At 37.5% G+C, this 14,578-nt stretch overlaps 1 protein-coding gene across 1 annotated transcript in view; it reads left to right on the top strand.

Annotated features, from left to right (window-relative positions):
- The window catches only part of dnah14.L (dynein axonemal heavy chain 14 L homeolog), a 157,065-nt gene that overhangs the window by 43,348 nt on the left and 99,139 nt on the right, over window positions 1-14,578 (top strand). Inside the window, exons 18-27 of the mRNA XM_018262651.2 lie at window positions 126-467; window positions 1,208-1,610; window positions 3,609-3,799; window positions 4,527-4,772; window positions 9,716-9,837; window positions 11,392-11,563; window positions 12,387-12,491; window positions 12,696-12,814; window positions 12,955-13,029; window positions 13,618-13,705. Coding sequence (XP_018118140.1) covers window positions 126-467; window positions 1,208-1,610; window positions 3,609-3,799; window positions 4,527-4,772; window positions 9,716-9,837; window positions 11,392-11,563; window positions 12,387-12,491; window positions 12,696-12,814; window positions 12,955-13,029; window positions 13,618-13,705 — 1,863 coding nt within the window. The remainder of the gene's footprint in view (window positions 1-125; window positions 468-1,207; window positions 1,611-3,608; window positions 3,800-4,526; window positions 4,773-9,715; window positions 9,838-11,391; window positions 11,564-12,386; window positions 12,492-12,695; window positions 12,815-12,954; window positions 13,030-13,617; window positions 13,706-14,578) is intronic.

Below are 14,578 nucleotides of genomic sequence, written 5' to 3' on the forward strand. Positions count from 1 at the left end.
ATCACTCCCTACATCATACTAAAAGTTAACTCAAAGGTGAACAACCCCTTTAATGTTTGACGCCTTGTTCAATAATTGTTGGAAAGATGAACATTTCCTAAATTGTATTCATTATTTATGTTTAGGTCATACACAATGCACTGAGAAAGCTGAACAAAGATCTGAGAGGTGTGGAGGAATTTGTGGAACACCTAACATTTCTTGGGCAGATTTCCTCTGAGGTTCCATCTCTGGAAAGAGAGTACAGTACCATAATGCAGCTCTATTCTATTGCTAATGAGTACAGCATTGCTATTTCTCCAGAGGAGACAGCCCACTATCAAAGTCTCATTCCCAGCTTCCAGCAGCTAAAGTCAGCCATTCTTTTCTATGAAGCGAAAAAAGATGAGAATATTGTTCGGTTCAGTGGGGATCTTGACAAATATATATCCCAATTGCACTTGGAGTTGATAGAGTTCAAGGTCAAGGTATGTAAAACTGTCATAGTTATGAGGCTTTGAGCGTCCAAAGATTCTGAGTACTGGAGGCTGGCCTCCAGGTCGGAGGGTTGAAGTGAAAGGGGAATAGTAAGGTATATAATGAACACAAGATGATAACAGGTCTAATGAAATTCTCAGGTATCCAAATGTAAAAACTCACCAAATGTAGGAAGAGGTCCAGGTGCACCACCCTGAACCTTCAGCTTGAGGAGCAGATAACCATATCATTAAAGAGCAGGCATGTCAAAAGACCAGTCTTCCAGACAGACTTGTAGAATGATGAGTAGTTTATTTAAGGTACATAAGGATACAGCCTTACACGTTTCATATTTTCAGACACTTAATAATAGGCTGAATAATCCAAAATCCCACAGCATATTTAAGGCTCTCCCTTTAAATATGATGTGGGATTTTGGATTATTCAGCCTATGATAAAGTGTCTGAAATATCCTTATGTATCCTTATGTACCTTAAATAAACTACTCATCATTCAACAAGTCTGTCTGGAAGACTTGTCTTTTGAAGTGCCTGCTCTCATTATAAAGGGGAATAGTAATACTGATATTGTTTTATGGTATCTGTGTACAGGCATTAGAAATCTTAGGGGCTGGCTACTGTTAATGGATTTATAATATAATTCATACATTCTATAGACATAAATATGAATGCAATAGATAACTCCAGTCCAGTGGCCATTTGGTTATGACATTTTGGTTCTTTGTTGTTAGGTGAGAAACCCACTTCTTCTTCAGGGAGATATATTTCCACGGAAAGCCTTGGAAATTATAAGGACTCTGCTGGAAGAGTTTGAAGTCCTGGCTAATAAAGCCAGGTGTTACTCCAGCTACCAGGAACGCTTTGGAAGCTCTGTCACCCACATGAAAGCCCAGTTACTGGATGAACTGCTATCTCAAAAGAACATGAAAGGAGTAATCACAAGTGAGACCATAAATGCTGAGCTCTCAGAAACAGAGAACGATTTAAATCTGAGAAAACTCCTTTGGGAATCCAAAGAAGAATGGGTGAAGCTGTCTACGGAGTGGAAACATACAGCGTTTGAGCTTCTAAATGTGGATGTGATCCAAAGGGATGTAAATAGGTTCAATCATACATTATTCATCCTTGAGAAAGGTAACATAAGTTAGAGATATTTAGCAAAGTGCATGGGAAAACATTACATGTAAAGTACGAAGAATATAATATATTTTATGGTCTAGTTGACCAGTTCAACCCAGTTAATTTTGCATAATGAAAAAAATATAATACTAAGCAACTCTCTCTCATATAAATTTGTTACAGAATTTTAGTGCTTTTAAAGTGATATAACTTTGAATCTCTTTATATTCTCTGCACTACTGGTTCTGACCCCTGACACAATGGCAGCAGATTAAGAGACCTATAGGAGAGCCTGCTTGATTGTTTAAGGGTCAGATCTAGAGAAAAGAAAGATAAACAAATGTGTGGTTTACAGATAATGCATAGAATAGAAAAATATTCCCCTGAGATGCTAGGAGCTTCACTTAAGCAACAGAGGGCTGCAAATTAGATACAGTATATAAAGTACTCATGAGTAATTTTATTTAATGCAAATGACATACAGAAGAAGCTGATAATGTTGCTGTCGTGCTTAAAATCTATATAAAATACTAAGAAATCAATATTGTTATAAATCAGGATAAATTGTGTGCAATTATGTATACACCATTTTAGCCATCTATGCAAAAAGTACAAAAATTAAACATTTTCATCTTCTAGACAAGCAGGTTGCTCCTACCTTTTGTAATTATTGGGCATTTTCCAGCTTGCATGGTATGTTGTATCCAATCTCTGTATTTTTGTGTTTTTAGTTTATTTGCTGTTTTCCCTTTGCAGCCAATATATTGGAGTGTGGGATATTGCTATGAGATGCTTTAGGTCTTTAAACACATGAGCTTGTTTTTGTCTACTGACCCTTTGGGAGCTATTTTTCAAAATCCGAATTTATCTCATTTTCTGAAATATACTCCGACCAATCCGCACAGGTTATTTCCCCTTATTTATCAATACATTTTCCTGAAAAATTGCAGTGAGGGAAAAAATTGTGAAAAAGCGTTTGAAATTTCTTATTGTACAAATTTTTCAGATTTTCCATTCCGGATTTTTACCAGAAAAACACGAAAATCCAAACTCGGCAGGTCTGAGATGCGGGATTTTTGAATCATGAATAATTCAGATTTTATAGCCAATTGTCAATCAGACTTTAATAAATAACCCCCTTAGAGCCTGTTATTATTGATCAATAACAGAGGTTCCATGCAAACTAATGCAGGGCCAACATATTCCTTTGCACTTTTAAGCAATATAGCATTCAAATGTGAGTATTAAAAAGTGGGACAATTTAGACCATACCTTATCTGCCCCAGACATACCCACAATCCAGTTGAAACCCCACCACTTTCTGCTAAGTTATGCCCTTTTTGCAATATGCTATTTGGACCCATCAAGCCCAAAGCTGGCACAATTTGACCATCCAGTCGCTCACCCAAAACAGACTTATCTGGTTGTTTCCCTCCCAGGCTAATGATTGTGGGACTAGTTGGGAGAGGACTGCATTAACAGCCCTAATATAACCCTCATCCAGTGGGATAGATAATTTGACTAATTTTTGGTCAGATGCTGGTCAGGTAGGTCATCAAGAGGGCCACAAATAAGCTTTCGGCTCTGCCTGGAAGGCCAGGTTGGCAGTTTTTTTTTCGGTCTATGTGTGGCCACTTTAAATCAGGACCATTGGGAATTATGGAGCATCGCTACCTCCATGTCTGGATTAAGAATCAAAATAGGCCCTGACATTTCAGGCACAAACAGCCCACACAGAAGTCTAAACAGCCACCCACCAACCCAATAAATAAAGCAACTCCTCTGCCATTTGCCAGCACTCACAGATTTCCAGTCCAGGCCTGACTATCTCTTTAGTTTGGGTCATGTCTCCAATCCAGCATTGATCATATACTGTATATACTAAAACTGTGCTTTTGAGTGAATGTGTAACATTTTATTGAATGTTTCACCTACCTACTGTTTTGTTGTGAATACTATTTTTTTATGAATGCACATAGTAATTTATATTCATGTTTTCTTTTTATATTTTAGGCTTGCCTGCAAATGAGGTTGTAGCAAGACTCCGGGAATCGGTTATGGACTTTAGACAAAATTTACCAATTGTTGTAGCGTTAAGTAATCCTTGTCTAAAACCAAGGCACTGGGACACTATCCAGTTCACTACCGGGAGATCAATTCATAAGGAAAAGAACTTTACACTAGAAAACCTACTGGAACTGAAGGTAGAACAAATCAAATCATTGGTGTGATATGTTTGCTGGGTGCAGACCATCCTGTTAAAGGTTCATTGAAGGTTTTGATTTACTGCTGAACTGTGTTTAGTACATGGGAATACTTATATTGGCATACTGTAATTCTACCTCTATGTATAGGCTGAGATTTTAATAGAGAATTTCATTACCAGTCCTGTTTGTCTAACCATGCCCCAATGATGCAAGCCCACTATGCTGGTCTGCTTTTCAACCTTCCAGGTATCATCTTTTTCATGGGAATTATAACACAATAGGAAGACTATGGGACATAATAAACAGAAGTAAATTAGGCAGGGCTGAATCTGCAAGCTGTGTTGGTAATACCTTTATAGAGGCCAAATGAAATATATAATCATACATTATCAATATTTCTGAAAATGAAAAGATGGTATATTGGCCCTTTAACTTTTTATTTTAGTTACAGTATCTGTGAAGTTTGTTACATGAAAATACCTAAAACAAGAGTCACTGTATTTTTCCTTGAGATCAAAGAATGAGCAAAAGAAATTCCCTTAGTAGATTTGCAAGAGAGTCTATAGGGGTAGAGCACAAGCGGGCATTTAAGATTCTACAATGCTAATTAAAACTTTAAATTATCCATTTTAATGCACTTTTGTTCCCACTTCTAATGTAAAAAGGACCTTTCTCCAGCAAGACAATTACATTTTCCTTGCATTATTTATTTTTGTACTTTTAGATATTTCACCATAAAGATAAAATAATTGAGACTTCTACCACAGCTACAAACGAGGCCACTCTGGAAGGCATGCTAAACAAAGTAATTAGTCTCTGGAACAGGACGGAATTCAAATTAACTCCACACAAGAGTGAACTTTCTGAAATTCTGATTGTTGCCTGTGCAGAAGAAATAGTGAGTCAGATAGAAGAGTCCCAGGTTATCATTTCTACAGTAAAGGGCTCACGCTATGTGGCACCAATTAAGGTAACAATTCTGTTGGATGTTCTACTGGGCAGAAATGGGACCGGTCATCCAGAATGACCTGGGGTTTTCCGGATAACTAATCTTTCTGTAATTTGGATTTTGATACCTTAAGTCGACTAGAAAATCATGTGAACATTAAATAAACCCAATAGGCTTGTTTTGCTTCCAAAAAGGATTAATTATATCTTAGTTGGGATCAAGTACAAGGTACTGTTTAGCTATTACAGAGAATAAAAACATAATTTTTAAAAATCTGGTTTATTTGGATAAAATGGAGTCTATGGAAGATGGCCATCCCATAATTCAGAGGTTTCTGGATAATGGGTTTCTGGATAATAGATCCCATACCTGTATTTGACATTTTTATTGGTTTACAAAAGCATTTGTTTCCTACATATACAACTAAGTGCTATGCTAAAGCATTTTCTCTGTGGTATTACGTCCTGAGATCCCATGGACAGTGGTTCCAAAACTTTAGGGCTGGCCTCCTTAAAGGGCACTAGAGCAGAGTCATGGATGGGGGGTCACCCTGAAGGTTAGTTAGGATGGGATATCCAATGTAACGAGTATGCCTAATTTATTTTCCCAGGTTTTGCTTTGTGGGCAAATCCGGCAGCTAAGCTGGGGGGTGAGGGGTTAGGAGTGTAGTTTTCTCGCTCGTTGGCTGAAGTGACATCATATGTTGTGCGCATGACATCACGCGCACAATGTCACTTCTGCAATCAGGGGGCGCACTGAGGTCTAAATACAGCGATGCTTCCATGGAGTAATAATTGGGTGTGCTTTAAATCAATTCCGTTTCTGAAGCTTATACAGCAATGTTTTTCAAGAGGGGATCCTGACCAAAGGGAGATTAAACTTGAAAAGACTGACAACCACTGTATTAGAAAGCTTGCAGTGCTATATATTTCCATGAAATGACATCTGATTGGGAAATAATTCTTCCACAACATCTCTGCTCTGCCAATTTTCTTTGATGGCTAGTGTCACACAATTCATGCGCCACAATCATTCTTTTCAGGTAAGTGTAACTGACTGGGTAATATAAATGCCATACTAACTGGCAATATGCTCAATCTTGCCCCTTTCAGTAACATCATAAAATGCCTGGCTGGTACCAGGCTTTAAAGTGGACCTGTCACCCAGACACAAAAATCTGTTTAATAAAAGTCCTTTTCAAATTAAACATGAAATCCAATTTCTATTTTTTATTAAAGTATTCATAGCTGCTGTAAGCTCATTTAAAAATCTCAGATGTCAATCAAATATTGTCTGCCCGTCCTCTATGCCATGGGCATAGAGGCGGGGCAGACAATTACTTTCACTTTCCATTCAGCACTTCCTAGATGTCACTGCTCTCCCAACATTCCCCCGTTCTCTTTACCATTTAATTGTGTAGCCAGGGCATGGGAATAGACATCGGGTCCCCCATTCTGGTGCACAAACAAGATTCTGAGATGATGCAAGGCTTTCCTTAAAAACAGTGTCCACAAAATGGCTGCTGCCTGCTTGCTATCATTTCGAATTCCCAGACTGAAGGAAACACAATTCAAATAATTTATATAGTGTAATTAAAGTTCATTTTACTTGACTAATGTGATAAAATAGGATTTTGAATATTTTTTTTGGTTGACAGGTCCCCTTTAAAGGAATTGTTCAGTGTAAAAATAAAGTGACTGGGTGTGTAACATAATAGCCAGAACACTACTTCCTGCTTTTCAGCTCTTTTGGTTTACACTGACTGGTTACCCTGAAGACCAGGCAGAGACTTGTGGGGGGCCACATAGGTCATATCCGTTGCTTTTGAATCTGAGCTGAATGCTGAGGATCAATTACAAACTCACTGAACAGAAATGTAACATGTAGCCCCCCTTCAAGTAGCTGACTAACTCAGAGTTATAGAGCTGAAAAGCAGGAAGTAGTGTTCTGGTTACACATCCAGTCACTCCAGCCTTTATACATTAAATTTTTGGCTAACTAACTATATTAGAAACATTTTTTATTTTGCACAGCCTATCTATTTACACAGTTTTTATTTTCACACTGAACTGTTCCTTTAAAGGAGTACTAAAGCTTAATGCTAGAAATGTTGTACATTATGTTTTGTGTAACAGCCCAAGGCAACCACAGCCCTTTAGCAGGGAAGATCTGTGTCTCCAAAGATGCCCCAGTAGCTCCCCGTCTTCTTTTCTGCTAATTCACTGCACATGCTCTGTGCTGCTGTCACTTACTGAGCTTAGGGACCCACTCACAATATACAGTACACATAGAATAGAAATGTCACATTATAAGGCTGATTAGTAATTAATACAGATAATTACTACATGGCAGCACAGACACAAGGCCAAATAGCATTAGAATTTAATAATTAGCCCTGTAGCATCAGCTTATATTACAGACCAACCTCATTTTCTGCTTGATGACGACCCCTAAGCTTAGCTTCTCAACAGCTGCTCAGAGCCCACTGAGCATGTGAGTGTCACAGACACTTTCCAAGATGGTGACCCCCTGTGACAAGTTTGAAGTCCTGGATTATTGCTGCTATTGACAAGCTGAAACTTTAGCCTCATGCAATAAATTCAGTATATAAAATATGACATTCTAGCCATATTAATTTTTAGGATTTAGTTCTCCTAACATTTAGTATAGGTATTGCTATATATAGTTTATATATCTATATATCTATATATCTATATATCTATATATCTATATATCTATATATCTATATATCTATATATCTATATATCTATATATCTATAGACACACACACACACACGACTGGGGGCCATCTGGAAGGGTTAAACACAATGTTGTATTTATTCAAGACAAGTTTACTATAAAACTCTGAACTACAGCTCTCTGCGTCCAGCATTAGAAGAACCAAAGATGAATTCCTCTGCCTAATCTAGTTAATAATTTAATTACAGGAATACAATAAAAAGGCATTATTGCTTATAACAGTTGGGGACATTTGCTGTGTTCGTAATACTTACACAACACAACTCCGTTGAGAGTCATTAGAGATTAATGAGCCTATTTAGGGGAAATAAGACAATTTTATAATTACACCCAGCCCATGTAAGACTTTATGGGAATCACAAATCACATAATGCAAAAATGCACAAACATTATGCAAAGCTAAGGTGGACAGTGGGAAAGAAAAGCAGTAGGCATTTATGTTAATATTTGCAGCACTCCGGCTGGGTGCTAATTATGGCAGCTGCCAAGCGAATCCAGACACATTAATAGCTACTGTACATTTGAAAGTGTTAGCATTTAATAGCCCATGCTAAATAAATTGCTTCCTTTCTTGACTTAAACTGTTGAATAGATTTGTCATGGTTACAAAGAGTCAGTTTTCACTTACATAAAAAGTCTGTTTGAAAGACTAATCATATAATGATACTGACAGAGATTGGATAGGACTTGTTCCTACAGTATATGATCCAGTACACAGCCTCTAGGTTTGCATCATTAGCATAAAACTATCATAGTGCTGCCGTCATGAGAGCATCACATGGGTAAAGTTGACAGCCACTGAGATGCATGAGAAGTAATTTTTTCCTCCTGCCAGTGCAAGCACCCCCAAAATCTCAGTGTGTGCCATTAAAAAGTAATAGTTTGCATTACCAGCATAGAGAGGATTAGAGTATCTGCATTAGGTAGTAATCCTCACCAATCATAACATCCAGTATTATTTCCTACCCATAAGGTTCCTAATTGGACCATGATTGATCATTAAGAGGGTTATTTACTAAAACTCAAATTTTTCTCATAATTTCAATAAAACAAACTCGACCAAACTCCCATCCACGATTTCACCTTATACATTTAATAGTCTAAAAAAAATTTGGTTAAGGAAAACTCTCGATAAAATTCGGATTTGACTCCCAAATCGCTATAATTTTCTGGAGTTATCACCAGAAAACCCCTAATTTTTTGGATTATCGTACAAAACACAGTGCAGACCACGATATCTTTAAATTGAAAAAGGAACATTAGCCAATGACTTCTACAGGACCTTAACAGGTTTGAGGTGGAGTATTTTCAGATTTGTACTTCTAGCAGCTTCTGGGTATAATAAATCTCAAAAAAATTTTGTTTTTTTTCCTTGAAAAATGCGAGTTTTCTCCTTTAAAAGCCCGACCAGAAAAATTATAGCTGTAATTAAAGGGGACCCGTCACCCAAAAAAATGATTCAAAATCCTATTATATGACATTAGTCAAGCAAAATGAACTTTAATTACACTATATAAATTATTTGAATCTTGCGTCCTTCAGTCTGAAATTTCAAAATTATAGAAAGCAGGCAGCAGCCATTTTGTGGACACTGTTATTAAGACAAGCCTTGTATCATCTCAGAATCTTGTTTATGCACCAGAATGGGGGACCTGATGTCCATCCCCATGTACTGGCTACACAATTAAATGGTAAAGAGAACGGGGGAATGTGGGGAGAGCAGTGACATCTAAAAAGTGCTGAATGGAAAGTGAAAGTAATTGTCTGCCCCGCCTCAAGTGTGGCAGACAATATTTGATTGACAGCTGAGATTTTTAAATGAGCTGACAACAGCTATGAATGCTTTAATAAAAAATAGAAATTTGATTTCATGTTTAATTTGAAAAGGACTTGTATTATACAAATTTTTGTGTCTGGGTGACAGGTCCACTTTAATAACCCCCGAAGTGTCAGAATGTAGATCTCCAATGTAGCAGGCAATGTAGCAGGCACACAATCTATCTAATTAAATAGTATTTTTTTACAACTTTGGAAAGGTGATGTGGCTTCCTGGAAAGTAACATGGCTCGTGACAAGTCTGTGACTTTCTCTAGTGCTCAGAAGTAAGAAATACTTGAAATGCTTTTAAGCATCCTGGTGGGATTTCGGTGAGAAGTGTAGGGAGTTTTATATGCATTATTAATTTTGATATCTTATGGCTTCAGAATACAGTTGACGAGTTGGATCGAAAGCTCAGTCTCTTCCTGCGTACTATGGAGGAGCTCATGATTTGCCAGAGGAATTGGCTATACCTGGAGCAGATCTTTCTTGCTTCTGACATTCAAAGGTACATTGCTTCCTAAATATTTCACAGTGTTGCCTTTACCAGTGAATACAAGGTGTGAAAAACTCTTTAGTCAGGGGACCCTTAAATTTTTTTACCACATTCAAACATAAAAAAAAGTTGGAGAGTATCATCTGCATCCAGAAAGTTCCTGGGAGTGCCAAATATAGGCTATGATTTGCAATTGGTAGCACTTGTGTGGACTAGAAGCCTAAAGGCTCTGTTAGGCAGTATACATGTTTTTTATGCACTAAAAGCTCGTCTTCAAGACAGGAATTCAAATAGAAGCACTTGCTTTGAGGCCATTGGGAGCAACATCCAGTGGATTTGTGAGCAAATTTTTACTAGCGAGCTACTGGTTTGGGATCACTGTACTATGTTATTAATCTTCAAAGATGGGCAGCTATTTTTCTCTGTTACCATCCCCTCATGGGACAAATCCATTAAACCACATAGACTAATCCCCATCCTATTTTACAGCTGAATCCATTCTATATCATGGTCAGGTTTGTCTCTAGAATACTTTTGTGTACTGGGCACTACTGTACAGTTTACCCAGAAAGACAGGCAAGTTGGTTTTGCAGTAGTTAAGTGTACTGGGGTCTAGCTGGGTACTGGGTGGGTACTAGCACAATAGACCATGATAGAGAGGGCAAGTTGACTATGCAATAGGGATGCAAATCCAGGATTCAATTTGTGATTTGTCCAAGATTCAGCCTATTTCAGCAGAATTCAGATTTAGCCAAATTGATGTGCCTGGCCGAACCAAATTCGAATCACAAAACTTTTCGTCACACAAACAAGGAATTTAATTTTTTTTTACTGTTTTTTTACTCTCTTTTCCCCTCATTTCTCTAATTTGCAAAATACGTTTCGGATTCGGTTTGGTATTCACAAAGGATTCTAAAATAGATCCTAAAATAGTGGATTTGTGCATCCCTACTATGCAATAGTTTAAGGTAGTAAGACAGAGAGGCAGTGTAGGTTGGCTCTGCGTGTTTGCAATGTCAAAACATGGTTTTATTGCTGAATTTTTTTCTAGCGTGCCCTCTGTCACAATGCAGCCTTTCTATGATATATGGACAGAAAGTACTTTTGCTATGACAAGATAGGCAAGGAAAGGAAAACAGTCATTGCTTCTGGCTGTACTTCACTTACTAAAAGGAAATAATGAGCAGATCTTTCCTGAACAACCTTGAGTTTCTTTAATCCCATATGCATGCTTTATTAATTTTTTTACCAATTACTTGATTAAAACAGGAAGGGAAGAGCAGTATGTAATAATGTATTAACAGGATATGTATTGCACCATACATATTAAAATTGGAAGAATTTAATTCTAATTGTATTCCCAGATTGTCACTATAGTGTTTAAATATTTTAATGTGCCCTTGTAACATTATATATAGGGGGTAAAAGAATTCAGGTTTAGGAACTCTGAGGTAGCTTCTAAAATCTTATCCTCTTTTACAGGAATTAAAGGAATTATATCCCCAAAACAGGATAAATTATATATTATGCATTAACGGTTCTAATATAGCAAATCTATTTCACTAGGCAACTCCCAGCTGAAGCCAGGATTTTCTTTCAAGTGGACAGTTCTTGGAAAGAGATAATGGAAAATATTAAAGACAGGCCCAGTGCCCTTAGAGCTGCCATTGCACCTGGCCTTCTGGAAGTTTTGCAGAACAACAACGCTCACCTTGAGAAAATCCTGAAATGCCTGGAGGTAAAAAAGAGGAATGGGGGGCTAAACTCTGATGATTGATTATATGGTACACAATGTAAATTATGTTAAAATAATACTTCAAATAATAATTTCGACTCCAGTTCCTGACCTTATCAAACAGTAAGCACTTTGTCTCCCCTGCAGTCCTCCTGTAAGCTGACACTTACCAAAATGAAATCTTTTTCTTTTCGATTTTGTTTTTACAACAATATAAAGCCTTTCAAATATTAATATGAGATACAGACGCTTGTAGCTCAACCCATTACCCTAATTGGCCGTCTCCTTTATCACTTGCTTGTTTCGTCGCACCTCCACAAATACTGTTTCACAGCCTGGAACCCTCTACATATACTGGAGAAGCAGAGGTGGGGGTTTCATCTCATAGCAACCAGTCAACAAAATTTACAGTAGAACATATGGCCATCATCTGAAGAGCTGAATGATAGAGAATAAAATGTCAATCACTTTAACTGTTGACTGGGCAGGGTTTTTTTTTCTAAAGCTAAACCATAAAAATGACCATAAATACACACAGATAATGGATATTAATCTTCTACACCACCATCTCTACATAAATGGGTTGAGGGGGGTTTCAACAGAGCATCCTATGAGACTGCCATTGGTCTGCCTGGAATGAAAATTTGATCTGCGGTTGCCTCTTGTCTACTTGTTGAATCATTGCTAGATCTAAAATTGAGAGTGACCACCGCAGCCAACCAGATTTGTTTGTTTAATTATTTTGGATCATCTTTTGAGCTTTAACCTGATTTTATTTTCTTTAAAGTAGCATTCACTAATGTAGTGGTTTTTTTTTCATTGACAGGACTTTCTTGAAATTAAGAGAAAGGTGTTTCCAAGATTTTACTTTCTTAGTAACGAGGACCTTCTGGCAATATTGTCTGAAAGCAAGAACCCAGATGTTGTTCAGGTAACATCAGATTATACAGCGGGGGTCATGCACCTGGATATTTACACCTGTTGTTGAACCATAAATCTCAGCATTTTACAAGAGCCAAGACAATTGTGTTCTGCAACATCAGGGATTCCTGATATGTAGCAAATTAAATTGTGCCTATTTACAGCTAAACGTTTCTTATTAAAGCCATGCTTTCACTGGTTTCTCATTTCACAGCCTCATCTTGTCAAGTGCTTTGAGAATATCAGACATTTAGACATCACATTTCCAATAAAAAGCCCTCCTGTGGTTGTGAAGATTAGATCCGCAGAGGGAGAAACAATTCACATGCCCAAGTACGTTTACTCTGTTTTTATTAATCTGTCTCCTAAAAAAAGAGAGAGAGAATATACAGGCCATCTCTTCTATATAAGTAAATGCTCAATGTCAAAAAAAAAACATTGTAAAAGAAATGCTGTGTTTCTTTGTTCCTTAGCAACATCCGAATCCGTGGCCCAGTGGAACAGTGGCTGGGAAATGTGGAGAGTAGTATGTTTGATATTGTGAAGAAGTAAGTGTTGCTGCCAGAGGGGGAAATAACAGTATTCCCTTAAATTGGGGTTTTGCAGACAGTTTAAGTTCCAACATTTGGTCAGGGTGTCCCTTGTCTCACAAGAAAAATTTGTTTTTGAAATTAACAGCCATCTCTATCACTAAGGGTAGTTCACCTAAAATGAACTTATAGTATGGTATAAGTTATGCTAAGAAAATCTGCAATTTTCTATCATCTACTTTTTTTTTTTGGTTTCATTTTACTGTAGCAACCAGGCAGTGCATTGAATGATATCCTGGAAGATCAGAAGAAAAGGCCTGCAAGGCATTGGCCTACAGAGCATTAAGATAATATTTTAAATTGCAGTTTGGAAAAAGGCAGAAGCTGAAGGCAATTCATTAAAAAAATATACAAAATAGAAAAACAAGACCTATTGAAAAATTGCTAAGAACAGAACATTCTTGCTAAGAATAGGACATTCTGTAATATACTAAAAGTTACCTTAAAAGTGAACTGCCGCTTTAGCTTTCATGGTCAAATTAGTAAAAAATTTAAAAAGATCTGTACTTTGGAGCTCTTTCCTTGTAATATTTTTTATTTCTCTAGACTTGTAAAACTCGGTGTCATGGACTGGGGGCAATCAGAATTTAAGAAATGGATGCTCAGTCACACAGGGCAGGTGGTTCTCCTAGTGGTAAGTACAGATGAAAGACATACTATATCTTAATTTTAGCTGTAATGGCATTTGTTGCCGTCTTGCAACTAGGCCGGAATTAGGGGTAGGCAGAGTAGGCATGTGCCTAGGACACAAAGCTTGGGGGCGCCAGGCGTGTGCTCACGTTGACGTATGTGGCAAAGGGGACCGATGCGGACTGCCGGGTTGCCTAGGGTGCCCCGGCCGGCCTGGCCGGCCCTACCATCTTAGCCAGAAAACAACCATGTGTGCATTTTCTGGCAGGAAACAACCCATGTACTTTTAGTTGTATCCCATTCATACTTGTTCCATAGAGCTGTATATAGTGACTATATATATGTTCTAAATTAAGCATCAATATTCAGAGAAGGCAATATTCCCCTTATACCTGTGCAGCACTGTAGGTGAAATGATGACAAGCAAGTACAAAATATATTCCTGCATATTAAAATAGAAAGTGCAATATTTCTGGTGCACATATATGCACTTTGCAACAAATTGCCTAAACCCACAAAAAGGCATCTGACATTTCTTTCTGACATGATTTAAAGAGATTATACTCTGTCACACATTTTAATGATTTATTCTTTTTTGGTAGCTATTTCTGTCTTTAGTTGCATTAATGATCTGTATGGAGTTTAATAGTGTCAAAATGAAATTGTTAAATTGGGCAATAATACAATGATACCTAAGCCGGAATTTGCCAAAAGAGTATCTCCACAAGCACAAAGGCACACCAAATCAAAAATTATTCGCAAAGTGGGATTTATACTCTTTGTAACGGCTGAATACTACTCAATTATTACCATCAACATGCAGTAAAAAGGCAATGTTTATTAACAACCTGGAGGGGCCCCTTCTCTCACTTAGTAG

The sequence above is a fragment of the Xenopus laevis genome, chromosome 5L, assembly GCF_017654675.1.
Source record: "Xenopus laevis strain J_2021 chromosome 5L, Xenopus_laevis_v10.1, whole genome shotgun sequence".
In the NCBI taxonomy this organism is placed as follows: Eukaryota; Metazoa; Chordata; class Amphibia; order Anura; family Pipidae; genus Xenopus; species Xenopus laevis.